At 36.6% G+C, this 18175-nt stretch overlaps 2 protein-coding genes across 14 annotated transcripts in view; both read right to left on the bottom strand.

Annotated features, from left to right (window-relative positions):
* Positions 1-298: 298 nt before the first annotated feature.
* On the bottom strand, positions 299-12703 carry pps (protein partner of snf). 7 transcript variants are annotated; one of them, XM_069111833.1, is made up of 16 exons: positions 12390-12703; positions 11683-11947; positions 11354-11614; positions 10975-11228; positions 10761-10914; positions 10381-10674; positions 9598-10260; positions 9224-9472; positions 8984-9154; positions 8772-8896; positions 8257-8639; positions 7822-8192; positions 7235-7702; positions 7004-7146; positions 3983-6910; positions 299-3231 (listed from the first exon to the last, which is right to left on the bottom strand). In XM_069111833.1, exons 2-16 carry the CDS (start codon positions 11807-11809, stop codon positions 2278-2280), a joined length of 7545 nt encoding a protein of 2514 aa, XP_068967934.1. In that variant the 5' UTR covers positions 11810-11947; positions 12390-12703; the 3' UTR covers positions 299-2277. The 7 variants fall into 7 exon arrangements, with proteins under 7 accessions (XP_068967934.1, XP_068967933.1, XP_068967935.1 ...); XM_069111832.1 differs by having other exon boundaries at positions 11683-12703; XM_069111834.1 differs by having other exon boundaries at positions 7822-8189; positions 11683-12703.
* A 1297-nt stretch (positions 12704-14000) lies between these two features.
* The window catches only part of LOC138179251 (peroxisomal leader peptide-processing protease), a 29233-nt gene continuing 25058 nt past the window's right edge, over positions 14001-18175 (bottom strand). For 6 of the 7 annotated variants that reach the window (XM_069111860.1, XM_069111866.1, XM_069111862.1 and 3 more), the window contains exons 2-8: positions 16864-17659; positions 16585-16778; positions 16365-16477; positions 16030-16225; positions 14995-15279; positions 14822-14902; positions 14001-14258 (exon numbers count right to left, since the gene is read on the bottom strand). In XM_069111860.1, the coding sequence (XP_068967961.1) occupies positions 14164-14258; positions 14822-14902; positions 14995-15279; positions 16030-16225; positions 16365-16477; positions 16585-16778; positions 16864-17594 (1695 nt within the window). In that variant the 5' untranslated portion in view covers positions 17595-17659 and the 3' untranslated portion in view covers positions 14001-14163. Of the gene's footprint in view, positions 14259-14821; positions 14903-14994; positions 15280-16029; positions 16226-16364; positions 16478-16584; positions 16779-16863; positions 17660-17810; positions 18117-18175 lie in introns of all 7 variants that reach the window. The other variant, XM_069111865.1, reaches the window with a different exon arrangement.

Raw genomic sequence — 18175 nt, 5'->3', positions numbered from 1 at the left:
TCTACTGAAAATATCACATAAAAAAAAGCCACAAAATTTACTGTGATTATATTTATATTCACGTAGAATTTGGAGAATTTGTAATTAAAAAAGTGAAGAATTTTAATCCTACTTTAAAATACCGTATACAAATATGCGCGATTGAAGCCTTTATAGACGCAAAATCTGATTGGCTCTAGGAATCTTGGCTTAAAATAACGTATAACGAATAATCGAATTTCATACTACTTTTTATAGTGCCAACGGTTCAAAACGTTTGATTTTCTTCGAATTTGTTTTAAGAAAACTCAACAATGAATAATCTGCATATAATTGCATGTATAATTATGATCAAAATTAATTACGCTAATCATCGACTTTACCTTTATAACGTAGAATTACGGTAACGATAATTGTAATGATTAACTAACAAATAAGTGATGATTTTAATTACACTATCAGTACCAATGACGATAACGAAGCAATAAAGATGACAATATGCAATAGCAATCATATTAATCGTAATAAAAGATAGTAAAAACAACATTAACGAAAGCGATAATGATGTCGTTATACAATGAATTGTTATTGTGTCACACTATTCAAAAATGTGTACAAAACTTAAATTTAACGATAATTGATCTGTATAAAACGAATATAGCTAAACGTACACAGGATTTCGTTTATGAAAAGAGCGATATATTCGTGCAATGATTAAGATTTTGTGTAAGAATAATGAAAATTGCACGATCTCCCTTTTGATCAAAATGCTTGTCTCCTTTTGATACACATACATACATTGTTCATACAAGTGTGTGTCAATCAATATAAGTTTCCATTTCAATTGCATACTTTCAGCAATATGTTATTAAATCGAAACCGTATTTACATATAATTGTCACTGTAATATCTAATAGGTCTTCGATTTCCAAGCAATATTTCGTATTACTTGCAAGCGAATCAAAGATAGATTGTAGTTGAATGAATCGCATCGATGAGAGGAAGAAAATGGAACGAAGAGAATAAAGTGAAATTCGATGGAAGGGAGGATAATGTAAGAATAATAGCACAGTAGTACTAGCGCATCAACATGCGTTAATCATGCGACGCCGCGACGCTATCAATGTGTACCTACAAACTTATAACGAACATCAAAAATAGGAAAAACGAGAGATCGCCGATTTTTGGTTAGTTTCTTCATAGATCTCAAATTGAAAATGGAAAAATAAAGACAATGTAGCCGTAGTGAATTTGAAGCATTTGAACCGTATGCATGTCAAAGAATCTACGATTACACCTTTGCATAAACGTTCAATTTCCCGAATGAAGCATTACAAACTTAAAAGTATCATATTATATTTACGAATTGTTAAAAAGATGCACGGCGTATAAATGAACCGTACAAACAAATGTACAAACGTGCTGATCGGAAAAATAAAGTCATTGGTCGGTCGTAGATCCTTATAATTAACTTATATATACATATATATAGTGTGTATATTTGCGTGTATATATATTTATATATAGACACATAGTGTATATGCGTGTATATATATATATACACACTGACAGATCATGTAACACGTATGCACCGTATTACATGATCTTTCGAGTAAATTTAAACAATATATTACAGTATCTTTAGTGAGACTATATACACATAGCGAAGGACTTAATGAACGAAAAAGAGCGTTCACTTTTGTCGCCTTGGTATTTACAAAATAACCTTACGTGCCAAAGCATTTTCGACAATATTTGATTTTTTTAAGGTCCTTGCCTTCTGCCTTTTTTGTTGATTTTAATACTGCACACATCACACTCATACGCACACGCATGTAGCATAAACAGGCACACACGCACACACACGCGCGCGCGCGCGCACACGCACAAACACACACACACACGCGCAAACGCAAAGATGATTCGCAGGATCAAATATCGATGTGAAACAGATCGATTTTTACGTATCAGATAATAATAAACGCTTTTGCGTTTATACCAAGATTATCGATTTGATAGGAAAATATGACTAACGGCTAATGATACACAATAAAGAATTTCTCCGTCCTTTTTTCGTATTAATAGGCACCAGCCAACGAATTCTAGTCGAAGAACAATCCAATGACATGTCTTTGTACCAAATTTACTCAAATTTAGCCAGGGTTAACCGAATATACAGTTACATTGCTCAACGGAAAAGTTTGGAATACATAACAGACGTTCCACTTTCTAAATGAAATGCTTGATAATATTAACCTTTCATTGAGAAAAGCTTGTCCTCCTTGTATAATACAGTAGCTAATCGATCGATTCCGATGGGCCCTGGCCCCATCGAGATTTTATTCTTATTATTTTGTTCGAAGAGGAAGGAGAAGTAGGAGGAACGTCATCGTTAACTTTTCGTTTAACGCTTAACACAATACCACTCTTTGGAACGAACTTTGAATGAGAAGATGTCGTTTTAGATACATTGTTTTCCAAGTTTGGTGGCGTAGATGGAAACGGAGGGAAATCCTCGTCTTCGAGACCTGGGGGTTTCGGCTGTTCAGGAGCTATGTTTCGTTTGAAAGGTTCTGGGAAAGGATTTTTGTAAGGAATCCCCTCATGAGTAGGAGAATCCGTCGAAGCTAAACTTGACAGATTTGCAGATGGTTGAGAGATTAACGATGGAGATGTAGTGGTTCCCATGATCGATGGAAGAGCTGTTGTCGTTCCAGATAAACTCGATGGAACAGAATTTTCGGTGACCCTGTTTCCTGGCACTATTGCGGCAGATGCAGCTGCGACGGCCGCTAATTCCTCTTCTGCTTTTCTAATTAAATCCAAATCGCTTAATGAGCTCAAAGTACCCTTACTTTCTTTCTCTTTTGAAATCGATTCTCGATGATTAGATGACGATTCCACTATAGATTTCTCCGAATTGGATTTATTTAATCCGCTAATTGTAAGTTTTACACCAGGCGATGAGGAATATTTTTCTGAATTTTGGTAAATCGAAGAATTCGCAGTAGTTAAGAAAGTCGCACTAGGTTTAGAAGGTAAATACGGGTCTACTTTAGAGCTCTCTTGTCGTTTGACGTTTGCTAAAATCTCTTGTAAATTTGGAGGTATCGTTATGTTTGAGACTTTTTCGAGAATCGGTTGAGTGAACTTTGAAATACCCGTGGGTGGTGGTGGTGTAAACGATCTCGTGTCCGAAGGGCTGTAAGCTTCTTCGCATTCATCGCTGGGCGGTGGGTCCAGCCCTAAACCCTGAAAACCCAACAAAACCACAGCAACGTTAGAAATGTTACACAGTCTGTAACTCCATTCTTATCTTTCTTTCAATTTCGATATTTTCAATTTCAAGTTCGATACGAACGTATTAAGAAATCACTGTATTCGGAAAATTAAATGCGTACGACACGATTAATTTCTTTGCAATAAACAAAGTACAATCTTAACTTCAACCACCAATCTCCGTCGACATTGTTTTAGATTTAACCATACTAATTGATATCAGTTGACAGAAGGAAGAATTGAGATGAAGACCGGAAATGAAAGGACCTAGAGCTACTGGCAGACTTCTACTACTTGTTTAATATATGTCGCGTATTAATATATTTTTCCTTTTTCTTTTGCCAGAAAATAACGACGAACATGAAAATTATAGAGAACGTACGCCATTTGTATTTGTAATCGTAATGACATGTAGGGATTCGAAACACGTGATCATTTTAAATCGTAAATTAAATTTATACAATTGTACAAATAGATAAGTTTAGGTGAAAAAAAAAAAAAGTAAAAAGAAAAGAAAAAAAGTATATCTCCTCCCCCTCCCTCCCAGACAGAGGTAAAAAAACCTCAGTGAAATATGTTTATGGCAAGAAGTAAAAATCCAAGCAGCTCGAGGATAGGAAGAGGATATCCGGATAGAATTGAAATCAATTTTATTTACAATAGGATAAAAGGAAAAACAATAACATTCGATTTTATAAAAAATAAATCTTGTTAAAATTCTCACCGGCAAAGTAGGCGTTGATTCACCGAGAAATGAGGAACTAATATTCTGTATTTGTTGCTTCTGTTCTTCGATTTGTCTATTTAGTTCTTCCATTTTTCGTTGGAGTTCGGTCGAATTTTTACTGGAAGAAATGATACCATTATCGAGTGTAGTAACATCGTGAATACCCAATGAACCAGATATCGGAGCTACTGTGGTTACTGATGTCGATGTAGGACAAGTTCGTAAGTCAAGATCAATATCTTCCTCGTCCATCTGACCAGGGCTATACGGCTCGTCACCATCGTCCTCGAGAGGTACTTTACCAGGCGAAGAAGTAAGATCGATCTTTGACGACAATTCAGGGACTATTTTACATATGGTCGCAGTATCGAGTAACGTACTCCTCGACATTCCTATATGTGCTCTATTTAAATTGTCAAGAGTGGTTTGAGTGACGGGATGTTGTTTATCTTTCGTAGACTCGGTTGTGCTGACCGTGGCAGCCGGTGTTTTATGATATGTACTCGTTGCGGTTGCCAAGGAAGGTGATGATATTGAGATCGTTGGAGTCGCGGTAGAGGTAGCAGAGGTAGATACGATGATCGTCGCGTTGCTACCATTGCTAGACTTATCTTTCGAGGCACCTATTAAAGGTGGCGTGTAACTTCGATCGGAATCCTTCTTCGATAATTTCATCGGTATGCTTGTAGACGATATGCCAGCGGGACGTTTTCTTTTGTTGCGAACAATGATTCCTAGAAGAAGATGCGGTCTGTGCTCTTCGAAGCCAGGCCCGTTCAAAGGTAAGAGAACCTGAGGTATCGTGCTTTGACTTGAAAATGGCATTATATAAAAATCCTTTATATTCTTAGAAACATTCCCAACGACTCCAAGTCGACTTCTACTGTTCAAATAACTATACAGTGTTATGTACGGAATCTTTTCTTCGTCATTGGCTGCGGTAAGTCGAATTACCAAAATCTCCTTCGAACCGGTCTTCTTCATCTTCGAAATATAATCCCAAACAGTTTCGTGACTTATTCGGCCAACAACGTCAACTGTATCTGGTAAATCGTCCATCAAATCTTTCGCATGACCACTCACCTCTTGCGCGGTGATGAAGAATTTTGCAACATCCACCATGTTAACGAAACCCCTCCAAACCGTTTGCCATCCTCCTGCTTTCGGAGTTTCACCCTCGACAGTCGATGATGATTCCTGTTCCCTTTCTCTATCAACTTCTTCGTTAATGTCTGGTGTTTTGATATTAACCGTTGAAGAAGGTTCTCTGTCTGACACGTCCGAATCATTCCCATCAATGATGTTGGTAGTTGCTTCGTCTTCGATATGCCGCCAAAGCCGATCTTCGATAGATTTTCCAGCCGATGTTCCCGTTAAACCTGACAATTCCTCTTTCTTTTCCATCTCTCTTTTCTTCTCGTCTTCTCTTTTATCAACATTTTTCAATTCAGAATAAGCAAAACCACTATTGCGACTTCTCAAAATATTTTCATTGCTTTTGTGTCGTTCCCGTTCCCTCTCTTTCTCCCTGTCCTTCTCTTTTTGCTTAGTTTTATCTCTGCTACTTTTTTCGCGGAGCTTTAGTTTCTCCCGATCTCTAGTTCTGGATCTCTCTCGATCTCTTTCACGATCCCGTTCTTTTTCCTTATCACGATCTTTTTCTCGTTCACGCTTCCCTTCCTTATCTCGAGACCTCCGTTCTCTGCTTTTCTCTCTAGTTTTACTACGTTCCCTATCGTCTCTACCGTGCTTATGTCTACTTCTACTGATACTTCTACCACGCCGATCACTCGCACCCTTTGAACGATTACTCTCCTTATCCTTTCCCCTTTCTTTTTCCTTATCTCTCTCTTTCTCCCTACCTCTATCTTTGTCCTTTTCCTTCCTTTTCTTATCATCCAAGTTCCTCAGTTTTTTCGCATCTTCCTTGCCTTTTAATCTTTCCTCGTCGATCGCCTTCTCTAAATCTTTCTCCATATCATCCACGGTCGAACTTATGCTGTCAGCACTGTTCAATGCAGTCACGATATCTTGCACGGGAGTTTTTGGATCCACATGATCGATACCACCATCATTCTCGATTATTTGTTCACCTTTGTGCGTTTTAACGACGATAGATTTAGCCTGAGCCATTAAATCTAATTCGTTTTTCTTAATCATTTCTAACTGATGCTTTGTTTCTTTCTCCCTCCATTCAGCCAATTCTTGACTGGCCATTTCATCAGGACTTAACCGCACCACCGCATCAGGCGTCAACGACCTATCAGCTATCTTTCTAAACAATGTTAGATTCTTCGTATCTTTTATATTGAATACGAGACTTCTGTATTTGGCTTTGTACTTTGCACCGGTGTCTTTGAAATATTTATATAACTCTAATTCGATATTATACGCTAGGTCCGCTATTTCCTCGTCGGTAAGTTTCAAATCTTCGGTTTCTTTTATACGGCTAGATAACAATTCTGTCAAAGTTTTTCGTATATTTAATCTTATAGGTTCTGTCTCAGGTTTTCTTGGTGGGCTTGGTTTAATCTGCTGTTGTTTCGATTGTACGATTGCCTGTTTTGATTCTTGCTTCTTTGCATTTGGTGTTTGTTTCGGTGACACAGCAACACCCAATTGCTTTATTTGTGGTTGAGTAATCAATTTTGTCGTTTTTAATAACAAAGGACTCTTGTTTGACCCTGGCAATAACGTTTGTTTCATTTGTATTGATTTTGTACTTGTCGGTTGAGTTTGCTGTTGTTGTTGTTGCTGCTGTAGTTGTTGTTGCTGTAGTTGTAGTTGCTGCTGTTGTCCGCCAGAAATAAGTGTAAATTTTTTATTTCCTGCTGTCAAAATCATTTGCTTAGAACCTGGTACTTTCGCGTACGTCATCTTAGGAAGATTCTGTCCTTTTGCGGGTGACAGTAGTGCAGACTTTGTCTTAAATCACATTTTATTAAACATTTAGCATGAAAATAAAAAGCATACGGACCATGAAAAGCAAACAATTCAAAAGAAAATCTCTATACTCACTGTTTTACCAGGTACTTGTGTTTGAATAGTCGTAATCGTTTTCCCTATTTGCAGTGCACCAAGATTATTCGTCCCAACCACTTCAAACGTAGGATGTTCCTTTAACCATGTACGCAAATTTGATCTTGTAGGAGCATCTGAACCTTAAAGGAACAACGACAACGATGAATAGAAATATCTCTTTTCCTTTCCCGCGAATATAAAAGCCATAAATATATATATTTAAGCTACCAGTTAATATTCTTCCACTTTTCCTCTCAAAAACGATAACTCGAGCATCGGATTTCGACTTTGAAGCAGGGTCGAACGGTGACGACCTTGTTCCTTTTGGACTATTTGTTGGTCCTGGTATTGGTTTGTCTTTGGTCAATGTTTCTTGGGCATGTGCAAGTATACATGCGTCGGAACAGTAAATGCTCGAGTTTCTTGCTTCTTTTTTACAAACGACACATTGCATACTACTAGAATATTGAACACCACCATAGTCACAACCAGATTGTATCAAAGGCGATGTTTCTCCAGTAGATGAACTCTGATTAACCGTGGGAAGGTTTTTTGTATTCTCAAATACAGTGTCGGGTTGAATCCGTTGCTTTCCAGAAGCATTCTGGGTACTCAATTTAGCCTTTATCTCTTCGTCCTTCTTTTTGGCGCAATTTGGACAAACCCATTCTATTCCTTTCTCCTCCATTTGTTGACCTAGATAAAAGAGAGGAAACATAGTAGAAAATAGAACTAAGAACTCAATATATACATATTTTATGCTTTATACAATAGCATTATTAATACAAAATAATTACAGTATTTTTTCGTCTTACCCATTGCTTTGCTGACATGTACGCATTTTCCGTGAAACCAGTCTTCGCATACATCACAACAAATCATGAAACGATTGTTATGCGGTCTTTTGCATATACACCAAAGTCTATCAGGATCATCTTCTGAATCTGAATTATCTTCCTCCTCTTCTTCTTCCTCTTCTTCGTCTTCTTCACCGACCTGTTTCCGATCTTTCTCTTTTATATCTTCCTCGTCTTCATCTTCCTCGTCTTCAGCTTCCTCCTCTATATTTTCTTCTTCCACCCGAATTACGCATTCATTTTTCTCACCTTGATCTATATTCGCACGAATTTCGTGTTTGATAGACTGCGACGATGCCCTTTGTTGCATTGTTTGTACACTGTAACTTCTAGCAAATATCAAATATAATCTGAAAATTATATAATTTAATTTTATTTGGCTTAGTTACGTACCCGTGCTTCTCCACCCGTTTGGCAGGTTCAAATGATTTTTGAATAGGTTCAGTACTTTTAAATTGTAATCGTTTGCTTCTGGTAGCTGGTGCTTCGATGGGAGGTAACGTAATTACTCGTCCACCACGAATAATTTGAATAGGTTCCTTATCGTCTTTGACAAACTTTTTCCCTGCCTCTTTAAGTTCATTTGTATTCGCGCTAGTTGTTGCCATCGTTGCAACTGTTGCTGTGCTTGTCATAGTTGTTGTTACGATTAATGTCGCAGAGGCATCCAGTGATTTAGCACCTTCTTGCTCGGATGTGATCAAGGAAGGAATAAGCATGTTATTTGAAGTTATCGACTCCGACGCAACACTTCCTCCTTGTTCTACAAGCGCAGCCTATACAATTGAAGGATAACGGAAAAGTTAAAAATGAAAAAAGAGAATTCTATTTCCTAACAAAAATTAAGTTTTCGATACTATAGCCTCCAATTAAAACACTAATGCTATTAAAAACAAAAATCTTAATACATGTTCAGCCAAGTCGACTCCAAGTTCTTCTTGTAATAATAACGCTTCAGCCAGTAATTCCTCTTCATGTTTACTAGCTTCCATTTCCAATGTAGCTAGTAGATGTTCCTCGCCTTCTATAGCGCCTACAAAAAATATTCGAGATTAGAATAATAAATATATATACATGACAACTGTTTCAACACATCTTTTATTTAAGATTAGTATCTTACCCGACTTACCCGAATCCAGAGCTGGTTGTAATTCTTCTGATACGTTAGATTTTACTCCCGGCTTAGACTCTGCTTCATGATTTTCTACCAAACAATCGTGACTTTCTCGCTTTTCCGTGGAGATAGAAGTTTCAGAATGTGTAGTTCGGTCGGAAGACATAGAAATAATACCTTTAATCATAAAATTTTGAGTAATTTTGAACGTATAACAATTTTTTTTCTACGTATACAAGTACAAACCTGAACGATTTGATGTTATGGGTGATGTCGATGTCGACGATGATGACGGTGAATGTGTTACTTGCATAAGAGAATTTCCAGAAGAAACAACAGCTACAGACGGTGTTACTACATTTTCTTGTACTTTCGAATCACCATTCGTACCAACACGACGAATAATATCTGGGGTTGAAAAAAGAGCAGGACCTAAAGTATCCACCATGTACGCTGGTGATTTACGATTCTCTTTCTTTGCATGTTTTTTCATACCTAAAAGCAGGTTAAAATTTAAGTGAAATATTTCATATATAGCTAGTGTATTGAGTAAGATAATCAATGAGAAAAATATATAGGGGAAATAAGGTATTACAGGTAAATAAGCTACTCTTACTAACCATCAAAAGCTTTGATCTCTGTTGTTTTATTGGTATCGATTTCTATTTTCGTAACACTTTCCAGACCGTCAGATTTTCGTTTCTCTTTCTTCGGATCGCAAGATTTAATTTTTGAAATAACAGCAGGCGTCGTCACTTTAGCCAACTGTTGGGATTGCTGCTGTTGCACATTTGAAATCTGAGTTTGTATCATGGCAGGCTGTTGTGTTGATGACACTTGTGGTATCACTCCTTTCATTTGCGTTATCGATAAATTTGACGTTATAGTTTTAGTAGTTACAGGTATTTGGACCAGTTTGCCATCTTTGGTCGCGAAGAATTTGGTTCCGGTTTGATTAAAAAATTTCCCTTTAGGAAGAATCACCTGCTTCTTTACGTCGATATTTTTAAGGTCATTCGACTTCATAAGCACTTGCTTTTGTACAAAAGTAACTTTTTGATTAGCTCTTCCCTGTCCTGGTTTTGTAAGAATCATGTCGCCCTTAACCATATTAGCATTGATCAAATTCGCTTTAACTTGGTTCGTCGTCTGCAGCGGTTTTTCAAAATTAACCGGCACATCTTGATTTATTATCGAAGACGATTCGTTACGTTGCAATTCCTCTTTCTTCCGACCAATAACGGTTTTAAGCTGTCTCTTGCCTTTAACGAAACCAAATCCTCCTATCGAAAGGAAAGATAAAACTGTCTTTAATCTACCATTAGTTCACGCGCCTTATTGTCATTTTATGCAAATAACTATCATAGAACATATAGTCATGACTCGCGTTGCTACTCTCATACCCGATTTTTCATCTTTCTCTGGACTCTTCATGGCATTTACAGCAGCAGCCATTTCCATATCTAACCGACGAACTTGTTCCATATCCATTTGTTTGTTGGGCCCTCTTCTACGAGTAGCTACCATACTTCCTCCTCTGGTAGTAAGCCCTTTTCTACCACCTCTAGCTCTTATACCACCTCTTCTAGGACCTCGTGGACCAAAATCTGAATCATTGTCAGATGGTGGTTCTGACTCGGATGATTCACTGGATGACATTAACTCTTCTTCATCCTCGTCATTAGATTTTCCTTGATCTAACCAAAGAAAGAAGAGTAATAAGAGCTATTATGATATCAATAGTGTTTTTGGTAAATTTGATGGAACAGCACAGTATGATTACGTTTTCCAACACCCTGCTGCAATAAATTCCTTGGAATCGGATGTCCGACAGATTTAGGCGTACTTGCTATATTGGTCGACGATCTCGTGTTGCTATTACAGGTAGGAACAGAAGTCGGGGGGATATTTTTTCGCGGCCGACCAACTGGTTTGCCCTAAGATAAATATCGTAATAATCGACTAATTCGGTTCTCTCAAACTACCTAAATACTCACAGTTTTGGTTGTAGCCTTTGGCTTGATCACGACAGTATTCTCAGCTTCGCCGACAGGCGACGATGTTTTGGATGTTCCAGGAGCAGGTGAATGTTGATGCGCGTACTGTAATCCATCGTCGGAAGTAGGTGAATCAATAACAGGCAATGGATCCCTCGGTTTTGGATCAGAAGGTGATAATCTACTTGTGTAGCAGTGATCCAACTTAACGCTATATCTTATAGAGTTTTGTTGTTCCTCTACTGTTAACATATCTATAAAATGTAGCGATTGCTATTTATATGAATGGAAAGGTGGTATGATTAATATAATTTTAACAATACAGTGTATTATAGAATAGAAATAACAATAATAGTAATAATAATAATAATAAAAATACCAAGCATAGCTGTGACATTTTCTCCAAGAATTTGTTTTGCCTCTTCACTTTGTAAAGCTGTCTCTAATCGTTCCAACTGTTCTGGATCCATTTCCATAAAAGGATCGACTAAACTGGTTGGATCAGTAGATGTACCACCAGAATTAATTGCAGCAGATGTAAACATTGGAGGATCTACAGTTAATGTAATATCTCCATTTTCTGTGTCTGTCTCTGCTTGTCCTACTCTAACAACGCTGACATTTGCATTAGATTGATTCACTGAAAATCAATATGAATATTCAATATATAAAGTTGACAATCCAAGTTATCCAAATAATGTAACTTACTAATTAAAGTCTGCAAAGTTTCTTGGTCGACGGATATAGTACCATCATCATTGACAATGATAATTAATGTATCATCCTTCTTTCCTGATCCGCTGTCTTGTGGCTCGATAATGTACGAGCTAGACATTTTTTTCTAAGCTAAATTACTGTCGCGGTATTTACTGTTTTAATCAAACCGTCTTGTCAAAAAGGACAATTGCAAGATGTCACATCCGTTTCAGTAATAAGTCGTTGTATCCGAAAGAATGAAAGATTATATACACTTCTAAAATAGAAGAGCAAACATTCGAACAAGCATCGATAGTAGAAGAGATAAACAAGAATGCCAATTAATTCGCCACGTTCTTAGTCAAGTGACAATTAAATATCGTTACAATGTAATTGAAACTGCCGGGTAAGACATCGAAATAGGTTGCGAATCTCACAGAATAAATTTTTTAAGATACATCAATATCAAAAATCAGAAGAAATGGAGAAAAAATAAAATAGCAAGTAATAAAAAAACTATGGTATACACACACACACACACTCATAACCACATACATATGTAGTATTATCGTTTTATTCGTGTTTGTCGCGTTGTTACCTATTCTATTAATGCACAATTGCGAAAATGGTGTTGAAAATAATAAACAGCACAAGATTTTTTTTTAAATATCAAATTAAAGTGATATTAATTAATAGCAGAATAGTTAAATACACAACACCTTTAATGTCACACTTTGTAAAGAACATAACGTTCACGGTCAAGTAAACAGTACCGCCAAGAAAAGGATAGTCGCCATTTTGTTTGATTCAGCCAAGTAACGTTCCCCGAAAATTTTCGGACATCCGTCGTTGTTTCGTTGTTATTAAGTTATTCCATAGGAGAATTACTTGTATAGAACTTCATTCACGAAACTTTGGTCAAAATAACGTAACTAGCAGAAAAATAAGACTTTTTCAACGATACATGATGTTACGAACGCACTTGTACCTTCCTGCACATACTGAGACGCTGCGCGCTCCTCGTTGCGCAACAACAAGAAAAGCAAACCACTAGCGCTGTATGTACCGCGCTAAATACACCACATTTAATCGTGGCTGACGATATAAAAATTTCATTTTTCTTAGTTCCATAACTGTTTCTCATTTTTCTCATTTGCAGTACATCAGTTTCCAATTTATGCTATCATTAGCTTTTACACTTTTCACCGATACTATTCTCGTATTCCAAATTCTCTACCTAATTGTAGGAAACGATGTTTGATCATAATATAGAGAATTTTCAATCACAGTTATAAATTACATTGTATATACATATCCTGACCTATTTTTTCTCATTTTTCTTGTTAAATCTTAGGCGAAAACGGAAATTTTTATATAGTCGAAGACATATTCTAAAAAAGAACAACAGAGATATGCCTTATTTATTATCATATAACGTACATATGAATTAAATAATAAAAAATCAATTTTCGTCTCTTTCGTCTCTAGCATATTTGATAGATCGTATTAAGCTTGATGCCAAACTTGGAATAACGATAAATTAGAAGTAGAGAACGGCTATCTAAAAATTGGATAGATGAAAGTATAGCAAAGCAAAAAGCAGGGAGTACCGAAGAACCACGTTTGTGTGTTGCAGTGTCGCATGTGCCATGTAAAGTTTGTTACTCGCACAAGATAGCATTAGTTCTTACTCTTACTTACTCGTGCTTACAAAATATGGATATGGAAGTGGAAAACATTGAAAATATAGAGGATGTAAAACTCGATAATACATCGAAAGTGAAAAGAAAAAAACGAGGAATTGTATATTTATCTAATATACCTAAATACATGAATATCACGAAAATTCGTGAATTATTTTCTATATACGGGAAAGTTGGAAGAATCTATTTACAATTAGCAGAAAATGGTTAGTCATTACGGATAAAACAACAAGGTAGTCTGATAAATGTCCCACTTATATATAGCATAACCTCTATTTAATAGTAGTCAAAGGTATTTGTGGTTTTAAAACAATATTTGCTTGATCTTCTGATAATAATTATAAGACTTTTCTATAGACGAATATGCATTATGTTTTTTCCATACAGAACTGGGACAGGATGATAAAACAAAGAAACGAAAGAAAGTTGGTACAAGGTTGTTTACAGAAGGTTGGGTTGAATTTGAAAGTAAGGCAGTAGCAAAACATGTTGCGATTATATTGAACAATACACAGATCTCATCTAGAAAAAGAAGTAAATTTTATGATGCTATTTGGAACATAAAGTATCTACCAAGGTAACAAATTGCTTTTTAAACTATGACTGTAGTTTATTATATAGGAATAATTTAATCTTCAATTGTGTTTATTAGATTCAAGTGGATTCACTTAAGCGAACGTTTAGCTTATGAACGAGCTGTACATAAACAAAGATTACGAACTGAAATTGCACAGGCAAAACGAGAAGCAAACTTCTATTCGCACAATATCGATAGAAGTAGGAAGCTACGTCAAGTACAAAAAGATGGACATAGTAGTTTTGTACCGCCTGAGATAAAACAAAGGGATACCGATGTTGAAATCAGAAGCAAAAAGGAAAATGAACCTGTAACGGATAGAACAGATTTCTTAAAATCCTTATTCGGATGAAACTTTTTTATCAGGAAAACAAGTACAGCATTTACCCATAGGCATCCTTTATCTATATTTAAATAATAAATTCGTCGTAATTATCATTTGATCAATGAACAAATGCCTAATTTTCTTGTAACATGTTTTTTTTATTTTTCGTATCTTCTGATATAAACAAAATAAGATACTACAATTGTTCTACGTAAATTAACGAATGGAATTTATAGAAATTAAATGCTTAATGTTCCATTTAACATTTAGCATGAAAGTATATCATGAAAATATACAAAATATACATTAAATTTATTCCGATAAAGTATTCTACTTATATTTAGTTGGTGTTTTTATCTAGAGAAATAGATCCCGCATAACGATATATACGCTATATCTAAACGTTTAAATTTCCTTAAGTGGCACATTATAAAATTGCATCAAGTTGATTTTAATCTGTTGAAATTGATCATCGAACGAATAAAGGCCTTCTTTTCTTCGATATATTATATTTACTTTGTTTAACACAGTTTATATATTACATACTTGAGGGAAGAAAAGGAGCAAAATTCCAAGTGCTTGCAACGCTCTTATCATATTGGGTCAATCCTTCTAACGCTTTAAGATCTGAAAATTTCGCAATAACATTTCATTTTTCTTAGAATTAATGTAAAAGTCAAAAAAAAGAAAAGATTTTAGAGAATCGGTATGTATAGTACCAGCAGTTCGTAGATAATCATCCAGTGGTTTCTTAAAAACAGTAGTCGGTATTGCCATGCACAATCGTGGATATAAAACAGAATCGTTCGATAAAGCAACATTGCAAACCACTATCCCTAACATTTTAAAATTGGCGCGTCGAACAATGGGTCCACCGCTAACGCCACCGTGCACGCAACAATTGGTTTGAAACATGTGTCGCCAGGTTTTTGATATTATTCCGCTGCTGATGGTAGGCCGTCCTTTCAAAGAGATTGGAAATCCTATAGAAAGTATTTCTTCCCCTACGAAAAAACCATATTATTCTGTCATAGCTTATGATTATCAACGTTCAACATGGGAGATATGTACATCTTTATATACACGTGTAGTCGTGTATGTGCGCACTTGTATGAGTGGAAAAAATGTCCAAAGAAATCCTTTTAATTTGGTTAGTATTTGTACCCAATTCGTAGTTAATAATAGAGGCTCATTAGACTCAATTGAAGGGAGTTTGAAAGACGAGCGGAAGAAAGAAAAAAGGCAGATGGATAGTTGGATGAATAGCGAGAGAGCTTGGAAGAGGGATGGATGTTCGCAACATTTGTTCGATATCAACGAAACGTCGATTCAGCCCCTCAACGATCAATTGGCTCAATTTAGACCTAGTTATTTTTCCGTCAATGAAAGAAGGTCAGTGTTGCTGTCCCTTGCAACGTACGGCGCCACAACGTCGCCTTCTACTCCATGATCTTCCTATATTCTTAATTCTTATTTTCATTACCGTTAACCAACCGGAATAACCTCCAACGGTGTGGATGCGTTACAAAAAAGTCTCGATTCTTGATATAACCGAACGTATAACTGTTAATACGAACTGCGCTAGTGATGACACCAATATGGTTTTCTTTTTCCATTTCAGCTCACACCAGCATTATGTCTAACGAATTTCTTTCGTTTTTGTATTTTTATTTTCATATTATGGTATTTAAACGCGGAGTTTGTAGAGCTAGCTGGAAGTTAGAAAGAAAGTATGCGATTTTTAAGCGCCTTACCCTTCTGTGCATCTGTATCAGCAAGTTCGATAGCCTTCATCGAAGGTTCTTTGAACTTTAGATCGATCTTCAATACAGCAATATCATAAGGTCGTTCTGTTGGTGTTTTATATATCAAATTTGCTTCTGCAAACCATTCGAACTCATCTGTGCGCGACATAATGCAGGTTGCAAGTTTAATTTTTCTTTCTGGTGCCTAGAAATGATTAAATAAAAAGATTAAAATACTTTAAATAGATTCGTGATTCGCGATACGAAGAAATCCACGGCGACTTTTCCAATAACTTTAGAGAGGAAAAAGTGAAATGAGGAAAGAAAAAAGATAACTTGTATACCATTGTAACAACATGTGCGCACGTTATGAATGTTCCGCTTTGTTCGTCTACTAAAGTAGCGGTGCCCCAGTTCGGTCCACACTTTACGATCGCGATACTTTTTTCAAGGGTGTCTGAACAAAGGACGAACCAATGATTGTCCATAAAGTTACATGTAGAGACTCGTAGAGTTCAAGAGTGAACATCGCTAATGAGAAAGAAAGGAAAAGTGCATGCGTACCAATTTCGGGCAGACTGCGCCATGTGAAAGGTAAAATCTTGCAGGACGAACATCGAGAATCATCTTTCAAGACACGACTTTGGAGAATTCGTTTCAACAATGATAACAGGTTCACAGCGAAAGTACAATTTACCCATTCTCCGCGGTACCGGCTTAATGACGCAATTACCATGCCGCAAATATTTCTTCGGCCACTTGAAGATTATACGAAATGTTAGCAAGTGCAACGAAAGAATAAATTCAAAGGGCAAACGGCTGAAAATATAATAAATGAATTACCAATCGTTGATTAAAAATACAGGACTACCTTCGCATCCAGGGAAACTAGTCACATCGATTACAATGAGACACTGGTTGGTTCCAAGTAAGTTTCCAATAATTCCGCGACTCACGGAGTCGATAAAAAATGCATCTCCAAACGGCGTCGAGACTAATTCAATGATAGCTCCTTTTGTAATTTTGCCGACAGCAGCTTGTTTCGCAAGTTGAAGTAAAACTTGTTTAACTTTCGCTTTATCCGTTACTTCTGATTCTCCGCCCAGCTGCTTACTTTCTACGAATGTCGAGTCTTTTTCTCGTCCTATTGTTTCTTCGCTTAATTCGAACGATTTGCATTTGATCATCAAGAAGACAGGTAATAAAAGACGATCAAAGTCGTGTTGTTTCTCAAAGGTAAAATTTTTCAAAGAATTCTCCAGTGTTTCCTCCAAAAGAGGGCATTTCCAAACAGCTACTAACTTTCCTGATTCCTTTAACGAATGGTTACGATGTATCTGAAACGTTAAATCATCGAACGACTGTTCCGATGCTTGAGCCATGGTTAAATCTCCGGAATTTAAAACTGTAAAGAAACGAAGGAAATCCCGGGATTGAGATAAAACTGGAGCCAGCATGGAACCGTGTGCAAGTACCCAATGTTCCGCGACTGAGACGCCAGAATAACCATGCGAAACCATTGTCCCTTCCGTCAAGGAAGCGTATGATATGAAAACATTTTCTGCCACGTACATCGTCGATATCTTCTTGTTCTACGCTTCTTCTGTAACTGTTCGTCCTTTAGAGAAGAAAAGGAATTCTGAAAAGAAAGAAAGAAAAAAAAAAAACTAGTGGAAGGTATAAGAACAAAGATTACTATGCGGGTAAAATCTGTCTTCTTTTATGGAAATAAGGAGCGCAAAACGCATATTGTTGAGAATAGGGTCACAGGTGAGTTGAAAAACATTTACTCTTTTCAAACACCGACAAACGAAGCTATTTGTACAATGCATGTGTTTGTTGGTTATAGTAGTCTGATCCGATATGCTCCGCACCCCCGTGGCACCCCTGCGGCACCCTCGCAGTATCCTCGGTTTTAGCGAGCAACTCAATGACACGTGTACTCGAGGCAATTTCTTTGCCGTTCCACGTGTATCCCAAAATTATCGTTGATCAACTGTCTTTTATTCTCTCGTCAACGCCTACAGTATCATCCTTTGCCATCGTCAATTTTCGAAATATAGCTCGTAACATTGCGTCACGCGTCTACATTTAATCTTGAAAAAGTTAATTGAAACGATGGCAGATGACTCGAAAGAAAATAAAGAAGAAGAAA

The sequence above is a fragment of the Bombus flavifrons genome, chromosome 4 (genome assembly GCF_040668555.2).
Source record: "Bombus flavifrons isolate JBK064 chromosome 4, iyBomFlav1_principal, whole genome shotgun sequence".
Classification (NCBI taxonomy): Eukaryota; Metazoa; Arthropoda; class Insecta; order Hymenoptera; family Apidae; genus Bombus; species Bombus flavifrons.
Note: the sequence above shows the minus strand (reverse complement) of the source record. Positions and strands in the feature narration are given on the sequence as shown.